Source organism: Rhyacophila brunnea, unplaced genomic scaffold, assembly GCF_057557595.1.
Source record: "Rhyacophila brunnea isolate RB1 unplaced genomic scaffold, BYU_Rbru_1.0 scaffold_12, whole genome shotgun sequence".
Classification (NCBI taxonomy): Eukaryota; Metazoa; Arthropoda; class Insecta; order Trichoptera; family Rhyacophilidae; genus Rhyacophila; species Rhyacophila brunnea.
Window position 1 is genome coordinate 34,414,115 of NW_028232774.1, and position 21,444 is coordinate 34,435,558.

Sequence of the window (21,444 nt, forward strand, 5' to 3'; positions counted from 1 at the left end):
ATATTTAGAATTTAGAATATAAATTTTGTATTCATTTTGAATTTTTATCTTTGAATTTTGAATTTAGAATTAGGCATTTCATATTTAGAATTTGGAATATGGAATTTAGAATTTGGAACTCTGTATTTTGAATTTGGAATTTTAAATTTTGAATTTCAAATTTCGAATTTTGCATTTAGAAGTTATGATTTTGTATTCATTTTGAATTTTGAGGTTTGAATTTCGAATTTTGAATTTTAATTTAGAATTTTGAATTCGAATTTAGATATAGGAATTTAGAATTTAGAATTTGGAATTTTGCTTTTCATTTTTAGTAATGGCATAATAATTATGGCAATACAATATTGACAATTTTGACAGACGATAAAAAGATTGTTTTCAAAGTCCACTGTCAAAGTTTTCATAAATTTAATTATATTGAGTTGCACATAATTGGCTGATTTACGAATATATAAAATAATTGAAGGTTGGAGGTTGTAGATCATGAATACAGTGACAATGTGAAATAATCTAAATATTAATTACTGCGGAGTTAATTTCGATTTAAAAAATTAAGCAACTTCAGATAGACAAAAGTATATTAGTCTATGAGATAGACTATGGCGCTTCCAGCTGCATCAAGCGCTGCGATTCTTCGGGCAGCTCAAAAGGATGAATATTTTACGGAGAAACTGACCGGTTCTGGCTCCGAAGTATTGAGATTGCTCGGCAACAAAGTATGGCATCAATATTCGAAATACATCCCTTTCTTTTCTCACCTAACCTACAATTCCCTGACAACACTGCGCGATCTTCAAACATTCGGAGAAGAGTATACGGGAATTGTGCAAGTAGACGATACATATGCTCAAATTCCTGGCAAATTTTTACAAATAATATACATATTACTTGGAGCTTGCGGCGAAAAGGTTATAAAGAATATTTTAAACAACCTTAAAATAAAAACTGCCAAAAATAAAGAAATGCTGCCTGGACCAAAAAGAAAGATCTTGAAATTGTTGTCTATTATTCATTGGTCTTTGCCACTGATACAAGAACTGCACCAGGCATACTTTTTTCTCGGAGGCTACCATTATAACATCCCGAAACGGTTGATGTTGATTAATTACGTTGCCGCCATACCTGGAAGGAGGCCACGCGTCGGGGCGCTCCGTTCATTGGGTGTTCCTTATTTATTGCGAGCAATTCTTAGTGCTATTCGTTCACCACCGTCATTTGAAGATGTCGACTTGAAAGAAAAGCAAAAAGAAACCTTTCCGTTACGTGCAGCTTGTCCAGGATGTTTGGAAATAAATATGACTCCTTCAGCGTTGCCGTGCGGCCATGTTTTGTGCTTCAAATGTTCCCGTTCGGCGATAAGTTGCGGTCTATGCCGGGCACCGTATCCTGTTCATAGAGTAGTTCCTCTACAAAATTACGCTATGATGAGTTGACATAGTACAAGATTCACCGAAATTTATGAAAATGTTGTTTGGGTTTTGTAAAATCTTAGTGCAATATTTGGTGATGGATTTTATGTAATTTAATAAAGTATTAAATATATGAAATTACATATTAGTAATAATATATTCAGTACAGTAAATTCTCAATTATCTAGGTGCCGACTTTTGATTATTAGTAAGAATAGTTTCCTACTGATATATGAAAATCATCGGAAGATTCTAAAAAAAAAAAATATGAGGCGTCTAGTTCCAAAAAGCGATAAGTTCACATTTGGTCAAAATCGAGAAAAAAATACGCACGTATTCTTTGTATACTTTTACACAATGTGAATTGACCTATAAATTCCAAAACGCGACATAACCATACGAAAAAAAATATTTTAAGTCTCGATTTATTACAAAAAGCGCCAAGTCCGTGTTTCATATTATTTAAAGCTTGGTTGATTTTGCGCGTGTTTAAGTCAACCAATAAGGGAACGTTCAATATTGAAAAGGGCGTCTCCCATGCTGTAGCATCTAGTAAACTCATGACAGTGCCACGGAAATATGTGCCTTATGCGGAGTAAATTAAAAAGTGAGGTACAAATAGCGCTATGTCCAATTTTATTTTACCTATATTTATCACATTTAAAAGTTTATCGGCTGAAACAAATTGTCATTTGGTTCTAATTTTGACATAGAATACAACGGAAAAAATAATCTCACGTTAAAACAAATAATTGAAGCTTGAAACATAAAAACGTTGTTTCCCGAAAATATTGAATTGTGGACTTGTCGCTTTTTGTAATTAGACACCTCATATGTAATACATATTAAGTAAATAGGGGTTGCAATAGGTACCGGTATCCCAGTATTTTTCAATACCAAAATACCAGTTTTAAAAATCAGTATATTCGGTATTAGGAAAGAGGAAACAAAATGTATTAATAAACATGAAATGTTTATCAGGACTGTAAATTTTTTGTCAGGTTACGCGATGTTTGGTTTGCTTCCGTTGTCCTTGGTGAACTGTAATGCTATTAGTATCAGCAAGGTATTAATACCGGTATTCAATAGGAAATAGCGAAATACAGGCGACCCTCGACTTTCGAACATTCTACTTTCGCACAATTCGCTATTTCGTACATTTCTTAAAGTTTAGATTTTTGTTGATAATGCAAAAAGTGTGCACTTCCATGCAGTCACTCCTCTCTCCGTCACCTTCTCAAATACGTAAAAGGGTGGTATTCTTTATTATACCCATTGATAAATAAATATTTTAAAGTACACGTTTTAATGTTTTTTTTTTACATCCCTCTACTTTCGAACACATTTTCAGGAACTAATTACGTGCGAAACTCGAGGGCCGCCTGTACTGTTATTGATATTTTTATTTGGTATTGCAATCCCTAATATTAAACATGTAAAATAATAGTTACCCAATTATAATGTTAGAAAGAAAATATGGTAAATGTGCCGCAGCGGTGGCCATGAGATTTTACAACTTTCTTTTTAGACCAAACCAAACCAAACCTAACCTAACCTAATATTACCTCATATGATCTTAGTTTGTGATAATGGTGCATCAAAATGTATGAAAAATTTAAATTTTCAATTAACGATTATTGGATCGAAAAACCGATGCGCCGACAGAAAAGGGTATTTATTATAATTGTCTACTTAAAATAAACTGTTTTTGTAAAAAAAAAAATATAAAAGGTTATACAATTACCGAAAATATGTTGATATTGTGTCATAAAAGTAATTACCTATCCCAAATACTTTTATAGGGATGTCTAAAAATATTGATACTCTCCTTCCGGATACTTATCTTTCAGTACAGATACTTTTATGAGTGTTCATTATCGCTTTATTTATTAGATTGTCTTCGTCAAGGTTAACTTAACATCGACATCCCTGCAATTATTAGTCATTGATGTTTTTTGACAACCTATTTCAGTATGAACAACAATGTTTTAGTACCTATTATAACATCAAATTATAATAATATTTTGGATTATTCATATTTTTCATTTCTCTGTGGTCTCATCCCCATCATTTGGCCGGATAATTGAGAGTATACTGTATTTTGTGTATGAATATTATAATACAAAACTATTAGAACAGAATGTGAGATTGTACATAAAATTGTCTGGAAAGTTTGTTGAAATGTTACTTAAATAAACGCACAGTCATTGACTGCAATGAATGATTTTGACTTTATCTAGACATATATCTTTCAAAAATGTCCTGTTTCCTTTCATCCTTTCTTCAGAGCCGCCGCGAGGGGTTCAGTCGATAAAAACCAATGACATTAATATGGACGAAGCATCTGAAAAAAAAATGACACTCACTTTTTTTGTCGGGTCTGCCGAATGGCATAATCTGTTCTAATGCCATTACAATAAAGCTGATATTGTTATAAATTCCCGAAACTTTTTGTCGGGTCTGCCGAATGGTTCGGTTCGAACAGGTTCACTCAAACGAACATTGATACTAGAAATACTGTTCTAATGCCGTTACAATAAAGGTGATATTGCTATAAATTCCCGATGCGTGATATCACATAATGGATATTGCGTGACGTCTACCTATGCACGTGCGAATGTCACTATGGGCGAATTTACTTGCTAGGTACTGTACTGAGTGTGTCGTCCATTAATAATGTCATTGATAAAAACAGATAACATAATATTACCGATAGGTCGATAGCGACACATGCAAATTGTAAGGCGACATTAATACGCTCTAGCGTAGTGGTTTCCAAACTTTATGTCACTACGCCTCCCTTTAAAAAAAAACTAATCTTGGCGCCTCCCCTCCCTTTATTTCATTAAATAATACAGACACCTTTTTAAATAGTCAACAACGTACTAATACAAAAATGAAAAAAAAATAAACAAGGTTTTACTAAGTACTTATAAATTCATTTATAAATTAATTTGTTTTTCATGCGATGAATGTGGTTATTTATTAGCACAATCAATTTCAATAGTAGTCAATCCAAATTTATCATCGTTCATTGACAAATGGATTCTATCATGGGCCCTACATCCTGAAGCGGGCCCCGAGATCAGGATCTTTCAACCACATATTTAAAATATTTAATAGCCCTGAAACAGAACAGTGCCGCAGGCGCCTTTTTTACTATTAATAAAATAATATTAAAAGTGCAATATCAAACTAACTAAGAACTCAGTAAATAGATTTTTGTTTGCTTCAATATCTGGCGTAGAAATAATTTAAATGTGGATACATGGCGAACTTATTTTTTTTGTAATTTTGATTTCCAAAGCTCCAAATTTTTATGAATGTCTTCACTTTGTCTTTTTAAATCAGTGAATGCATAAGTGGTCCTAGCATTGATTTATTCACTCATTTTTTTTTAATTTCAACCAAATATAACAAAATTATCATTCCTAAACAAACTTGCGTCAAATTTCAACGTTATGATTTGACCCTTATTATGCAGACTTAATTTTTTCACGAGATAGCCAGTGCGCCTTACAATAGTGTAGAAGTGAGGTTTTATAAAATTTGTTTTCATATTTTCAGACAGGTTTGCAAACAACCTTTTGTAGGGCTGTTTTTTTGTATAGTTTATAACTAGCGGCCGTTTTTGCAAACTGCAAACCTGTGGCTACATTAATTTTTTCTTCAATTTTAAATAAATTCAACATCTACATATTCAAATAAATATTCGTCACGTCACTTTCACTGTATGAAAATATGGATTCTGGTTTTAAGTGAATTGTGTTAAACTTTTCGCGCCTCCCTTAGCAACACTCCGAGCCTCCCAGTTTGGAAATCGCTGCTCTAGCGTTTTTACTTTTGCACTGCTTAAAGTGATGTTATATTGAAAACTACAACCACTCAGTTAATTTCTAATAGCAGCCATTAACACAGACCAGGTGCTTGGACCATCTGTGTAATTTCAGTCTCAGTATAATGTCTTCAGTTCATGAATTGTTACTTTATACCCGAGCCGTAAGTAGAAGACTGGCGAGCGACGGGGATTCTTGATGGCGCCAGAGGTGTCCATATGCTGAGGAGCGGATATGGTCAAAGAAGAAGATGAAGTAATGATTGTAAATTATCAATAATATGAATTTTAATACGATAATAGGCACTAAATGGCAGTAATATGTATTTTTTTGAAAATTGATAGTTACTTACCTACCTAATAATTAATAAAAACAATAAAATTTTCCATGTGTTGCTTCGGGGCGGTACATAATTAAGGGAGGAATGCAACTAATAAATACAAGCTGAATCCATACATTTACATACATTGAATAACTGGATAAGCAACGTTAAAAACTGTAATTTATAATAAAAATGTACAAAAATTTAAAAAAATGTGTGTTATTTAAGGCCTGAACAAAAACGATGCATGAGTGCGAGTGAGAAAGTATTCGGCACCGTTATAATCTCTGCGACACGCGCTAGAGTAAGATAAAAGGTCTACATATGTGTGAGTTAGTTTCCAAAAGTGTCGCCGGCAAATCGTGGCGAATCACTTCACTTAGCGTCGATAACCTGCGAGCTTGTGTTGCTAAAATTGCTATTTTTTTGTGTTAAACATAAAGTCAGTGGTAAATATTTTTAGTTAATTAAGTAGAAAAGATGGTTCTGTGTGTTGTATTAAAAAATGGTAGCCGTACTGATAAGCAAGAAGATGGTATTACGTTTCATAGGTAAGTTGATACATGTTCATGATAATTTATTTGTATATTATTATATATTTTAATATCAGTGACCTAGTGTTTCTTTAAAATACCTTAAATTATGGATATCTTTATCTAATGGTTGCATTTTGACCGCTTAAAAATACTATATAACATAAAAAAAATGGAAAATTATATTTTAATTCTAAGCGTCTAGTGCGAGCACTTTGGGCAAACACTAGCGAAATGGTCTATGGTCTCGAATATTTGTAGACGAATGCGTTCGCTCGCCCACAAACCAAGCGCACGGCTTCATTTAGCAATGCAACGGGTGGCGTCTAGATGTATCTATAGTCTATGGTTATTTATATGAAAACCCCATACATCTTTGATTCTAGCAATATTCACTCAGCTATTGAAGCAATTTTTTTATATTTTGATGTTAATTATCTTCAAAACACTTGTGGGTTATCTAGTTTTTTAAACACATCCCTCAAAAGATATAACTTTTCGGAGTAGATTCTTTGTTGGTAATACAATTTTTGTCTGCTTCAGTGCTATCAGTTACTTAATTATTTTGCATACAAATAAAATTGTGTTTAAATACAGTAGGGTGTGACATTTTGAGTGAAATTTGTAATTTTTCATGGACCGGTTAGATAAGGTTTCCGCAAGAATTTTCAAAATGCGTCAACGGTTCAATTATACATAAAATGGTGGGAATCACTGCTATAAACCATTAGTAGTAGCATTATATATTCTAGTGTAATTCTTCTATACGCTACATATTTTGCTGAGATGTCATTTGGGGATTGAATTAAGCATCGTCCGAAATAACTAAAATTTCTCAAATAGCCATTCAATGTTTGTAGGTACCAGTGGCGAAGGGTGATTTTTGGAAACAGGTAGGCTGTGGAGAAAGCACACTTGTTAGATGTATTTACGGAAAATAATCCGACATAACTACTGATGAATAGGTAGGTACACAAAAACCGATGAAATTTCAAAAGCTCACTGATGGTATAAAATTAAGCAATTAATTTGAATTATGTATTTTCTTAAATATATACGCAAGATACGCTCAGAATATATTGAAAACCGTTATTGTGAATCTGTTCCATAACAATTTATAATTAAACCTGTAAACTAGACATTTTAAAATACTTCTATATTTAAAACACAGACTTGGATACAATATCAGATTTCAACGTACATAATTGGCTGAATAAATTGTCTTAGTCTATGAATAAACTAACTGACAAAGAAAATCATGAGATAAATTATTTATTATTTTTAACAACAATCAATATTTATATGTGATTGAATCCCTAGAAATTATTTTTTTAAATTATCTTATAAATTATTTTGAATAAATGTGCACTTACGTAATATGTAAGCGTAAGCGCTCCTTAAATAGCTTACCAATTTATATGGGCCGCCGCAGACGTCTTGAAATTATGAGAAACAAACTTCATATAAAAAAAGTTTTCGATTCACGCGAACGTAATCCATACAATATGTAAAGCGAAACGAGATGTCACTTATTTTTTTAAACCTTCGAGACATGCCATAAATGGTGCTTATTAAAATAGTGGAAAAGATCGTAAAATTATTATGACAATTATACGATAGATGTCGTTGGGCATATTGAATGTATTATTATGTGATTATATTATTTAATGTCAATATATTATTAAAAAATATTTTTCTTAAGAAGGAAGGCTTTAAATAATCGCCTAGTATGGAGTCTTCGCCACTGGTAGGTACGTTTCATTCGTTGGCATCTATTTTACCTTGGCTTGATTGAAATGGAATCCTATTTTCTTCCATTCTGCTATATTTTAAAACGAGAGAACTGGCTAGTGTAAAGCTTTCATAATGTATAAGAAAATACTGGCGACATTGGTTGGAAGAATTTAAAATAAATATTAAGACATTTTTTTTTATGAAAACGTAACAACGTTTGTATATTTATTTCATAAATTACTTAATTTATAATTACAACAATTATTTACACTTACAAACTACTCAACACCAAAATAAACTCTTCTTTTGTCGTATTAAAATAAACTATTAAAAAAGCACATTTTAATGGAGTACATTAATTATATTGCATAACGAAAAAATTAAGTAAAATGCTTAGCAAAATGATTTAACTGTAACTGTAAATTATTCATTGCAAATAAATAAATATAATTGATTTTATAATTTAAGTAACATCGTTAATTCAATTTATAAATAATATATGAAAAATTCAATAATCACTGATAAAGGCTTTATAAATTCATTTGAAGAATAACAGGGTATAATACTAAGCTGGTTTGACAACACCAAAATGTCAAAAACAGTTAGGTTTATAGAAATTGTATATTTCGTCACCATTTTTCTAACTTGATGTAGGTAGGTGACAAATTACATTTTTTAATCTTAATTGTGTTTAAAGTTTTGATTAATTCTCTTTAGTAGGCATTGCTATATTTTAATTTATATGGGTTAAGTCGTTATCTGGAAATTTATTTTGCCATATGTACCAACGTCACATTTTCGCGTTCTGGAACCAGATATGTAAAGCTGCATTTTGACCGAGCGAGCGAATGTTTGTTCTTCCCCCACTCCAGCCAAATTCTTATGCTCGCTCAACAAAAAGCGAGAGAATTTCACTGTAGTGGGGGAAGAACAAATATTTGATCGAAATGCGGCTTTAGACAATCAAATCTAAAGATTTTAGCCTCAATAAACCAAGACATAAAGCAATGAACCCAAAAACAACATTAATAGAACCGATAGATGTGTAGTAGTGACAAGTTTAAAGTAATGTTTCGAGCCACGGCTGAAATGTTTCAAGGATTTTAATATAATTTATTCCAGCACACACCACATACAGTTTTATTAAATGTAAGACTGTATTTTTGTGAGTAACCCCAGAGTAAAATGGAATTTGGTTTCAACAGTTTTACTGCACAATAGTGATTGTTATATTGTTAACTGAACACTGTATTTTTTTGAGATATTACAGTCTGGTTCCAGGATAGTGATATATTTAGTTTCAACCTTGAATCTCAACTAATTCTAAACAAATATAGGTATCGCAATTTATTTAAAGTTCAAACTAACCTTTTGACTGCATTAATTGGAAAGCGTTACACATTTGTAGACCAGATAACATATTCTAAAAATGAGTTATGTATGACAATCATAAAATTTTTTCCACTAACTTTTTCTTGTATCGAAACCCGGTTTTAATTCGGTGTCTGCGGTTATAGGTCTGCTAATCGCGAGCCTAATACTACAAGGTTCTAAGTGTTCGTCCTTGAAAAAACAAACTCAACAATGAAGTAGTATTCTAAGCTGCCACATTGTTACTTTTGTTTCGTCATGGACAAACACTTAGAACCTTGTAGTTCTCCACTCGCGTAATGTCTTAGGGGCAAGAACCAATTGTAACACATTTCACTGTGCTTAAGCATGAATGACAACTGTTTATAAAAATATTATATACTATTTCATTGTATATTCAAAGATGGATCCATGTTATTTTGAAAGTTTTGAATTAAGCGGGCACTGTGTCGATTGCACACGACTATAAAATTATTTAGTCCCACTATAGCCACGCGGCTTAAGCGTTGGCCTATAGCGTCGTGGGTCCCAGGTTCGAATCCTGGATCTGACAAGTACACATATTGTTTTTCAATTTGTGTATGAGTCAAGAGTATGGACCTAATAGGTTGAGCAAGACTGAATCAGCTCATCCATTTCTCGTAAAAACAAAATCTTTTAATACAAACCTCCACTCTGTGGAGGCTCATATGATCCCATGAGGATCGGATATGGTTGGAAAAAAATTTTATAGCCGATTATTTGTCATGGAAATATTGGTTTGATCTACAAATGTTTAGAAAGGTGCAATTATTGCAAGACATGTCCGTAGAACGAGAAGTAACGATTCAGTAGTTTCAGCTAGGTTACTGAGATCATTATCAGAATATAGCTTTACAACGACATTATCAAAGGTCCAGAAAACAATGAAATATATATTATTAATAACTATAAATTTATGTCTTGTTAAAAAACTATAATATTATTAGAAAATAAATAAATATCATGTCAAAAATTATATTATTATGTAGTTAACAATGGCAGTTGATTAATATCTAGGGCAGTCGATATGCCTAAGAAAGAAATGTTGCGACATTATTTCATACAATTATAATAAATATCGAAATAATAAATCTATGAGAAATATCTTGAGAAAATACATGCTCGGTCGGTCTTACTAGAATAAAATGTATTATGTTTTTTGTAAAAATATAATCATTAATTTTGTACATTGATCCAAAAAAACATCTCTCTTAAAAGGTACAAATTAAATTATTTATGATTTGTTCAACAGCCATCTTATGTTATTCAGATTGATTGAACAAAATGATACATCACACAGACTGAATTGAATGGACACAGTTATGTACAGAATATCAATATTGTGACAATATTTTACAGATAAACATATTATTATTCCAAAAATGTTTTAATTATTAAATTGCATAGATCTCCACCGTGTACAATATGGCTTATCATTTAACGATAAGAGATTCATTTTATAAAAAAATGGCAAGATCAAATTGCATTGTGGAAACTATATAATTTGAAAATGTTAGAAACAGACTTCCACCAAAATATTACCATTCGATGATTTAGTATAAAACGAATATCATGAAAAATCCACCAAAAAACAATGCAAAAAAAAACAAACCAATATCATAATGTCTTTGATACTAAAGAAATAGTCTAAATATATAATATTTACATAATTTATATAGTTTGGTGTTATTAATGTGTACACATACATTGACTGTGCGTATTATACAACAGAGACAAATAAATTGTGCGTTATTACTTCCGTAAGATAATTATATTGGAAGTATAGTCTGTAACGAACTTTAAATAATATCATTCATTTATCTGTAGGTAATCTGGTAACATTAAATGTACGTTATTAACTCTGGAAATTTATGATGTAAGGTCTTTCGCTCACAGAGCATTCGATTAAAACATGACTGAAATTTTAATTAACGTTATGCGGCACCGCTGATCTATTTCATATTTATATTCATACATAATATGTGTGAATATAAAATTTGTGGTAGAAATGGAGAAACACCCTCCCCTCCAACAGGCTGTCTGACTATACTCACAGAATTTTCCAGTTAATAGTTTGTGACTTCAACCTTAAGTATCGTCTTCTTTGAGTATAAAGCTTTGTATGTATTCTCACTAGGGAACAAAATGTTCCTCAAGACGAACAGCGAGCACAAGAGCCACGCGTCAGATGTTGGCGAGTGTAGATGGGTGCGTAACATGTCGCTCAACATGGCAGCAGTGTGTGAATAAATATGTACGCAGCACTGACCAACACAACTTCCTCGGGCGACGTTTCTGTGATGACTGATGCGAGTTCTGGTGTAAAATGTTCCACGACATTGTTCCCGAGACATTGATGTAGATGTTGAGCATCATGTTGCTCCATTTGTCCCCTAGTGAATACGAGGCTTAAAAAATCGAAAGAAAATTAAAAAAAACATATGGACTCATCCCTACCAAATAGGTAGTCCATTTATGCCCCTTACAGCAATCAAAATTTCCAGCATTGATAACTACACAATATATAGAATGAGAAACTGTCACGGATATTAATAATATGGCTGTACTACCATTGTTTAGATGAAATTGCAATGATTTCTTTTGTTTGGTCAAGGCATTCTGACGACAGTGCATCCAATGGCGCCGATACTGCAAGCGTGGGACAGGGCCAATTCAAAATCTTGAAGAGCATAGACCTGTAAAATAAATAAAAACTGATGGTAATAATTTTATGGTCAGTGTTATCATACTGTGTGCATACTGAAGATAAAAAAGAAGCGAAAGTACCACTCGTAACAAATCCATTCATTTTATCGTGTCATCCCCTAACAAAGGACAGTTACCATCGGGGCGATCTTTACTTACTCTTCACCCGGTCAGTCGAAGGAATTTTGAGGATGCGCCTGTACAGTCACATTAACACACTCTCCGTGACATATCCTAGTTTAGCATTCATACAACCTCCATACCATAGAAAAGGATTGAGAGAACATAACAGCAAACCATACGCAGTCTTGAATCTATCTCGAAGCGTCTTATTTTGAGAAAAGCACTCCTTCCTATCTCAATTTTTGTTTTTATTTTCCGACACTGGTCCAATTTCATATTGACCTGTGTTCCTAAATATTTATAGTGGGTCACACGTGCGGCTTAAGCGTCGGCCTATGGCGTCCTGGGTTCCAGGTTCGAACCCTGGGTCTGGCAAGTATAAACATTGTTTTTCAATTTGTGTATGAGTCAGAGTATGGACCTATAAGGTTGAGCAAGTAGGTGACATCCATTTCTCGTATGCTCTTACATTTATGGGTCACGGGTTTGAATTTCCTGCTGGGTCCATTTCACAGAAGTGAAAATGGTAATTAACCTCAACCCGAAAAAGATGAGAATAGCCATAAATGTATTACATTTGAAAATACTGCAAAGTAAATTAGTAACATTTGTAATAAATAAAATCTACAAGCAAATATTTGTTGTTAATAACCTTATCAACAACGGTCTGGAGGTTCCCGGATTCCACATGCGATGATAATCTGTCCAACATGTCGCCGTCAAGAGATGCCGGAAGCATAAAGTCTGTGTTGCTTTCTAAACCTCGGAGCCACTGGAAAAGAAACATAGCCTTTTATCAATAATAATTGTGTGATGGATACAAAAAAACCACAGAAATATATACATGGAGAAGGGTAGAGGTAGGCTGTGGAGATCTGACATAAATGATGTACACTAAACTTTGTCAGTTACACTTATTTTTTTTCATTAAACTAAGAGTATAAACTGCAGATAGTGCTGGTGACCAGAGTATGCTGATCTATCAACAAATAACTGAAAAGATACTTACAGAAACACCTCTCCGAATTGCTAAATAACCTCCATAGAAAGCAGTGACGAAACTAGCCGCTCTGTCAGTGAACAGGGGCATTGGTCTCATATCGGCAATGGCAGCTGCCCCTGGCTTCAAGAGAGCCGTTAGCTTGGAGCAGTAGGGGGGCGGGGCAGAGATGGGGGCTCGGCAGATGCAGGCTGCATCCCACGGGTCATTGTGAGCAGACAAGTCTTTCACGAGGGCCAAGTAGAGAGCGGAGTTTGCTTCGCGGCCCGCGCCCGTGCCGTCGTCGTCACACCAGTCTACTGCTAACGCCTCTTGTGCACCTGGAATGAAAATAATAGTAATTATTGGTAACCGTGGATAATATTAAGGCGATACATCAGTAAAATGGCAAATAATTTTCAACTATAGGCGCGACGAAATTTTGGACTCGGTGCCATTCGGAGAGAGAACGTCGAGCTGGGAACACGTCAATTTGTTTCGTGGTGGCGACGGGGGTATTAATTCTTAAATCCTGTAAAGATGACTAAAAACGTTACCCATTTACTTTAAAAAGAAAACATGTGTATGAATATATTATTATTGTTACTAATAGAACAATAAACAGAACATTAAATGGACGCATTTTGGATTTATATGACAAATTATATTTCGTTTGGCATGCATCATTTGCACCCGCGACCCGCAATCCGCGCATCGCCTAGCCACGATCTTTTTAGACTGTGCCTCAACTGAGGTATAGCCTTAATGAGATTTGATGAGAAATGTTTTTATGAGGTGACTCTACTTAAAAACCATGTCTACATTATTATAATAAGGTAAAAACTAATAATAATTATATGTATACATAATATAATATGAAAAAATATTTAAACATTTAATGGCTAACAAAAATGAGCATATTGTTCTGATTTGAAAATACACAATAGGAAGAAAGCTAACCACTTACGCAAGAAAAATAAAAACGTCTTGTACCGTAAATAATATAGAATTGTAGGTACCTGTTTGAAAATAGAAGCCTCATATTCAGGTTCCTTGTAGAGAGTGAAGCAAGAAATAGTCATAGACAATAGGCGCATACTGACTGAGCGAGCAGTCTCAGGCATTTGCTTCGCGAAAATCGCTGTGCAAGGCAGCTCGCAACAAAATTAACATCACGCAAGGCAGCCGCGCACAGCACCTTTGAGCATCGATAAACCGACAATGATTGGATCGGGTCGCGGCAATGCTCGGGCGAGGCGCGTACTGACTGACTGAGCATTTTGCCTCGCGAGGCTTTTACGTATACTATCGATGGCGAAGCAGACTCGCGACCATGCGCTCGCTTAGTCAGTACGCACGTAATATAATATTATTATACAGTAGCAGGTTATTATCGGGTGTTGTGAGTTTTGCCTTATTTCCAAATTTAATTCAATGTTTTTTTTTCAATGATGCTACAGTTAAAATTAACCATTGAGTCTTAACAAGCTGTTAACAGTGCAGGTCTTAACTGTCAGTGGTATTATCTTAAACCTGATTACTTCAGTTTCATGAAAATATTGCCTGCTCTACAAATACTTATTAAAGTAAAATTTTATGACATGCAATGGGAGTGTTGACTCTTCTTACCTAGAGCAGTCACAAGTGGTCTCGCTCTCGGATCACAGACAGCTGTTGTGAAAGCTCCCCACGCTTTTAAAAGCTGAAGCATTACGCATCCTGAACCGCTCCCTGCTCCTATTATTAAAACCCTGGAAATAAAAATTATTATAATGAGCTGTAAGTTTCTTAGTTAGCTGATATTCTGGTAATATGTCTCATCTAACAAATTTAATTTAAAAAAACGTTGTAAATGCTAAAGAAAATCTGATTGGTCTTGTTACGGACGACAGATTTGTCTTATCAGAACACCCAGGGAACATAACGATAATGGTAGTGGGTTGCCTCCTGGTAAAGACTGTAACGTTTAATTCTTGGGTATGGAGAAATATAGGATAAACTTAAACACATGTTAAAGAATATGTTATTTTCAATAGTAGGACGTAAATGAAATGCGTATTCAATATTTTAAATATTTGATGACACTCAGCTAGCTTTGTAGTTTTTGCATTTTATGGACTGACCATTATAAAATAAAAAACTGAATCCAGCTTCAAAGTCTTCGTCCATGGCGACTGGCTTTCAGATTTTATCTTACTAATCTGTTCTGTGAGAACATCATTTCGGATAATTTTTTTTATATGTAAGTATCTGCATTTTAAATATTTGTAGTTACAGTAAAATATGGTAATTCTACTAGAGTCATCCAGCAGTAGAATACATAACATGAAATTTACAGATAATTTGTATTTTAAACTGTTTTCATTTATCAATACATAATATCTAAAAACATTAAAAAGAAAATAAATATTTTTTTAAATTCAAAGATAAACAACTTACAACTAATGCTCACACAGACTATGTTTCAGATCACCGTTGTGATATTTGTATCGGCTTATAGTCTAGTGCTTGCTTAATGTGCGAATTTACATCGTAAATTTTCACATTCACTTGTGTTTTTCGCTGCTATGCAAACTTCGCGATGGCGGAGGCAAAAAACTTAATAGAAAAGGTTTCGAATTTATCATAAGTATTTATATGTTGACCGCATATTAAATATGACATTATATGCAGGCCTTAGGAATCTTATTCGTACGTATTATTTTATGGTTAGTCTATCATTACAATGTAATTTAAGTAATATGTTCATTTAAAGGTCACAAAGAAATTTTTTAATATTTCATAGTTTTAATGAATCGAGTTATGGTATTGTGATGATACCGAAACTTCATTAGGTAGTGATGACTGATAAGGAAGATCAGGATAAGACATAGTTATCCATTACCTTTTTCCTTTGGCAGTGTGCACGTTGATTCCCATATGATGTAAATGATGCAATGCCAGTGCTCCGCAGTGAGGTAGAGAGGCGGCCGCTTCTGGAGGGAGGGCTCTCGGACGGCGACCCACTCTGCGGGACGACGCCGACAGATATTCCTGGGCTGCGCCCCCTTCCCACTCTGATATTGCGCCCCACACCTGGAATTGTCACATATTTTATAAATTGCGATGAATGCAATGTGATAGAGTTTGCTATAAACGTCAGATGGAAATAGGCTGTACACATAATATATAAAGGTTGAAAATGTACTAATAAAACTAGCGCTAGATGAACAAATTGGTTTAAGTATGCAACACACAGAGCTGTGAGGAGTGGAGTCATCTTGCAGTGTTTTTAAACCATTTTGAATTAGCGACACAATGAATATGGAAATTCGTAAATTTATCTGTTATTTCTTTTACCAATCATGTCATTGTTTTTTATACAATGAACGCCGTGCTCTCCATTGTCATTTTCGTATTCTGTGTGATCTGACAGGTCGGTGTGGTGGCTACTTGAACTAACAGCGACTTGCGTGCTAAGAATAGTATGAATTCTGTGCTGTTTGGTGGTAACTATATTTTGAATTACACCTTTATTGACCAACTACGTAGCAAGCACCAACATGTTTTCTACAAATGAACAATGTTGCATCAACGCTGTGTGTGTCAGTACATTAAGCCACATCTCTTTTGTGTTTTCGGTGTGTTGCAGTGGTGCCGAATTTGTATGCCCAAGTAAATGCGACCTTATCTCACCAGATTATCTATCGAAATGCAAAGAGGGAGTCCCAAAATTTCAAGTTCCGTTGCTGGTTGTAATATAAAAAGTTTAATTCAATTCCTTTATAAATACCTCATCGCCTATGTCAAGCCTTGTAACAGCTGGTCCCATTTCAGTTATCACACCGGAGAATGATCTTCCCACAGTTACATCCTGTTGAAAGAAATATTTGACGTTTTAGGACACTTGTCAAGAACAAAAAAACATTAAAATTACAATTATTTCATTTTTAAAAAGAACCATGAAAGAACTCTAAGTTGGCTCGCACATCAGAATTCGCCTCATGCGCCGCATGTTGAAATCGTCAATGTGACGTCATCGTTGATCCACATAACAAACATTGTCAAATAGAGCTTCGCAGATTGGTCGAATGCGACAGAACAACAAATGCAACGAGGATCGACTCTTCTAGCATGTTGACAGTCGCGCCCGCCGAGATTGGGCGAAGCGCTCGATGCGGCCATTTGGTGTACTAGCTAGACGTCAGTGGTCACGCTTTCCACACACAACACATTAAACTGAGACATCAAATAAACAAAAATGGCAGATGAACGTTTTAACATTATGACTGAATCCAATATTTTCGCCTTCTAGTGTTTACGTTTTTTATAGATTTTTTGCATTTTCCTGCAAATTCATAACTGCGGGGACTCGGATATCGAATAATTAGATAATGAGGACCCCCTGTACATATTATTCACGGGAACGAATCATAGTTTAGTTTGTTTATTAGATATTTTCTACACTTCGAAATGCTGTATTTTTTTTGTATTTGACAAGAGACAAAATTACAGTAGTCACATGTATTGTGGGCTCACCGGGAATTGAACCAGGAACCTGCGGTATATAAAGCAGAGCCTTTTTGCATTGGACTACGAGTTCCACCGAAAATTGAATTGAATATTGAAGAATATACTTTGTTTGCAGGCTTGAATATTTCTCGAAGTCGTCTAGCGCGCCCTCTTAAGATATCTCTGTCTAGTGGATCAACTGAGAATGCGTGGATCTTCACCACAACCTCGGTGGGACGCCGAACCCTCGCTCCAGCACCGTCTTCCACCATAACTGCAGTGCCCTAGAAATATAATCACTTATATAACATAGTAAGATTTATTGTAAATAAGTAAAAAATAATTATTTTAAATCTCACCTGAAGAGTTGTCAGATGTTTGGAAAAAATTTTGGTAATATTTTCTGTGTCAAATTTTTAAGCCACACATAATACCATAATAGAGAAACATCAATTATTATTTTAAATTCCCTGCACTATACTGCCGAAGGATCGTTTTAAAAGGCACTGAATTTACATGGTTATGGATATAACGAGATAACCGTGGTATTGTAATAGAAAAGTAGATATTATTTGTTTTGAAATAGAATCAGAGATAATAAAGAAGATCCACTCACATCTTCCAAGGAGTGTAGAGCTCTTGAGTGGGGTATGGCGATTACTTTGGAGCCCCACTGACAGCCAACAGTTATTCCGAATACTGTTCCGCAAGCCACACCGCACACAAATATGAAAGCGGTTCTCCGCCACACTGGAAAGTAATATAATAAAAATGAAATGAATGGGTTTCTATCTCGATCATCATCATCGACTCGGATTTGACTATTTGGTTATAAATTCAGGACCATGAATTGGACGGTATTATGCAACAAGGAACCAACCCTAAATATGTTAAAATATGAGTTAGTGCTATAATGTGGTTCCCATAAGAGTCAATTTGTTAGAAAAAAAAAAATGTCACGCATGTAAGTGAACGTTACTGCCATCTATCGTTGTAAGAACCAACCAACATTCATCTAAGGACGGGTTCAATTTTGCAACAAAGAACCAATCAACATTTTTTGTTAAGAAATGCATTACTTAATTTCATCAGATAAAGCAAAAGTTAAGTAGGTATTCAATATAAATAAATAATTACTTTCAATATTTTTGAACTCCCAAAATATTTGTTCATAAATATCATATTGTTTATCGTAGTATATTCTTGGGTTTTCACCGTGTCTCCTTCTTCCTTCTTTACTTGACGTTTCGGGCTCGTTGCAGAGGCCATTATCAAGAGATATGTTTTATGATGAAATGTAGTGTATGTATGTGAATGTAAAACTTTTGACTTTCTTAGAGCAACGTTTACATTCACATACATACACTACATTTCATCATAAAACATATCTCTTGATAATGGCCTCTGCAACGAGCCCGAAACGTCGAGTAAAGAAGGAAGAAGGAGACACGGTGAAAACCCAAGAATATACTACGATAAAAAACAACCGTGAAAGCCTCAAACATCATATCATATTGTTTATCAACACATAAAACTTCAAGGCATTTATCATAGAAGTAGATTTTTGTGGATTGGTTCTTTGTTGCATAATACCAATTGTAATAATAGAGGTAGTGACACGAATTGGAATCGATACAATTACCGGTTGCATGGCAACCTTAACAGTTGGGTTGTTTTGTTGACAACAAGTAATACAAATGGCAACAGCTTTGTATTTTAAACTTCTTATCAATTACTAAGAAATAATGAGCAATGCACATAATAAGCTTGAAGTGAAGACTTGAACTCACTCCTGTCTCTGAAGAGCATGTTGATATTTCGAAAGAGTTCTGCGGGCGAAGGCAGGTCATCGATACCTGCTCTTTGCCAAGCTTCTCGTGCGCCTTCTGAGGCTCGTTCTGCCAGCGACCGAGCATTGTCGGCGGCCCTATCAAGGGCCTCTTGAAAAGCGGGATTATTCCATGCCTGCGATCAAACAAAATCAGATTAGGTTGGACTAGCGAATTTGAATCAATAAAAAAGGAGTAGGTAGGTATATCAAACTCCCTTTTTCTAAAACTTCATTGAATATTTAATTTAACGTTTATTGGCAAGACCTACTGTAATGATTTGTAACATGGAGGTGTCACGTTTCTTGTCAACCTTTACTATACAAATACATTTATGTTTTCGTGAAAACTATCCATTTTTTTTATAAATTAAGTAATCAGACAATAATGTACATCTATTGTCATTCTGTCATGTAATCTTATAAATACATTTTTTTCCCAGTAAATTAACATAAATTAAGTAGATAGTAAAAACTGTCTAATTTAAGTTTTGAGGTTTGACTCATTGTATACTTAAGACACAATTTAGAAAGTTTTTATGGATTGATTTTTGAAATAATTAATGCCATCCGTAAAGATGTCATTTCGATTAACAAAATCACTGCTGACCTGTTAATTAATATTTAATTAACACATTTAAATATCATATTAATTATATCTAATGGCCAACTACCACAAACGCGCCTGTCGTGGTGTCAGCACTAAATGAGTTAATTAAAGGTGTCAATACAATCTAAACGGTTCTGTTTAATGGTTTAAAAAACCATAGATAAGATGCAACACGACTGCTGCCGCCAGGTCTCACGTTAAAGATTTCGCAGTCTATTTGAAACAATTTCAAACTTGAATTACTTACTAAAATATAGTCTATTTAAAAATAATGATTAAGTACCTATGTATAGAGTTTACCTGTATTATAACTTCTTGTATACGAAGAATATATTCCTTGGCATTGGTAACACCAGCGGCCATTTGCATCTGAAATATAATTTTTATTATCAGTTCATCAAATTAATTATAAATTTTCAAAGAAATTGTTTACAAATAATATCCTTGTTTACATAGGTATAATAGAAAAATTGAAAAATAAAAATATGGCATGTTGAACATTGTATATTTGAGCCAACCTTATAGGATTTATGTGTCTTCCTGGCATAAAATTATTTTGTATATTTAATGATAAATGAACAATTACTTAGTAATGAAATTAAAGTTTAATTAAATCAATAAATATTAGCAAGTGTTATCTAACAGTAATGTTTAATTAAGATGTAAGGACAGAGCAACATGCCAATTTTAAAATGAATCATGGACAGTTGAAAATGAAGTGACATGCACATATGTAGTTAAATAATGCTCACATGAACCACTTCCAAGCGTTCGGAGGCCCGGAAGACCAGCTCATCCATTCCTGGTGCCATTCTATCCCCCCTGGCTGACCCTCCTACCTGAAATGACAACAGTTGCCATCACCGAAAGACACTTAACTGATCTTGGTTTCCACAAATCACCGTTACACACATTTCGATGTGATCCAAATATTTGGCGGGCCACACTAAAATAGACATTGTCTCTGTACGCATCGATCTCGGATGCATTATCTTCATCCAAATATGAAGCAATGTATACAAATTTCACGGTTGCACAATCTATTGGATAACACTTCTCGGCGAAATATAAATATTAAGTGTAAGTCTATCATAAATGAAGTAATAAAATGGCATCATCGATAAGTATTTCTTGTATCACTCTGATTGTGTATGACTAATGTACCTAAATGACGGCATTTAATGAATAAATTAAGAAAATAAATAAATAAAAACATAACCTTACTTCCTTACACAGATCCGTCCATCACAATCAGCTGCCCGATTAATGTTGCCATTTGAATTTCAAAATATAAATAAACTACATATCGTCACCGTTTTAGCAAAACCATCTATGTGCACTTTCTCAAATTGTGCAGGAGAAGGATAAAACTGAATAAAAAAATAATGTTACATTTAAACATTAAAATTATGAAGAATGCTTTATTATAATCAGAAAATGGTCTAAGATTATTATTTTGTTTACAAAAATCTTTTATTTTT

At 34.0% G+C, this 21,444-nt stretch overlaps 2 protein-coding genes across 4 annotated transcripts; one reads left to right on the forward strand and one right to left on the reverse strand.

Moving 5' to 3' along the window:
• The first annotated feature begins 367 nt into the window (after window positions 1–367).
• Window positions 368–3,630, forward strand: Pex10 (peroxisomal biogenesis factor 10). The gene has a single exon (XM_085940196.1). It carries the CDS (start codon window positions 600–602, stop codon window positions 1,431–1,433), a length of 834 nt encoding a protein of 277 aa, XP_085796322.1. The 5' UTR covers window positions 368–599; the 3' UTR covers window positions 1,434–3,630.
• A 7,523-nt stretch (window positions 3,631–11,153) lies between these two features.
• On the reverse strand, window positions 11,154–21,234 carry LOC147078089 (NAD(P)H oxidoreductase RTN4IP1, mitochondrial-like). Of its 3 annotated transcripts, XM_085961185.1 has the most exons (13): window positions 21,188–21,234; window positions 20,716–20,802; window positions 20,264–20,332; window positions 19,316–19,490; window positions 18,142–18,275; window positions 17,651–17,809; window positions 16,807–16,887; window positions 15,919–16,109; window positions 14,664–14,785; window positions 13,065–13,375; window positions 12,708–12,827; window positions 11,797–11,922; window positions 11,510–11,634 (listed from the first exon to the last, which is right to left on the reverse strand). In XM_085961185.1, exons 2-12 carry the CDS (start codon window positions 20,773–20,775, stop codon window positions 11,836–11,838), a joined length of 1,509 nt encoding a protein of 502 aa, XP_085817311.1. In that variant the 5' UTR covers window positions 20,776–20,802; window positions 21,188–21,234; the 3' UTR covers window positions 11,510–11,634; window positions 11,797–11,835. The 3 variants fall into 3 exon arrangements, with proteins under 3 accessions (XP_085817309.1, XP_085817310.1, XP_085817311.1); XM_085961183.1 differs by having other exon boundaries at window positions 11,154–11,922; XM_085961184.1 differs by having other exon boundaries at window positions 11,154–11,922; window positions 21,183–21,228.
• Window positions 21,235–21,444: the final 210 nt, after the last annotated feature.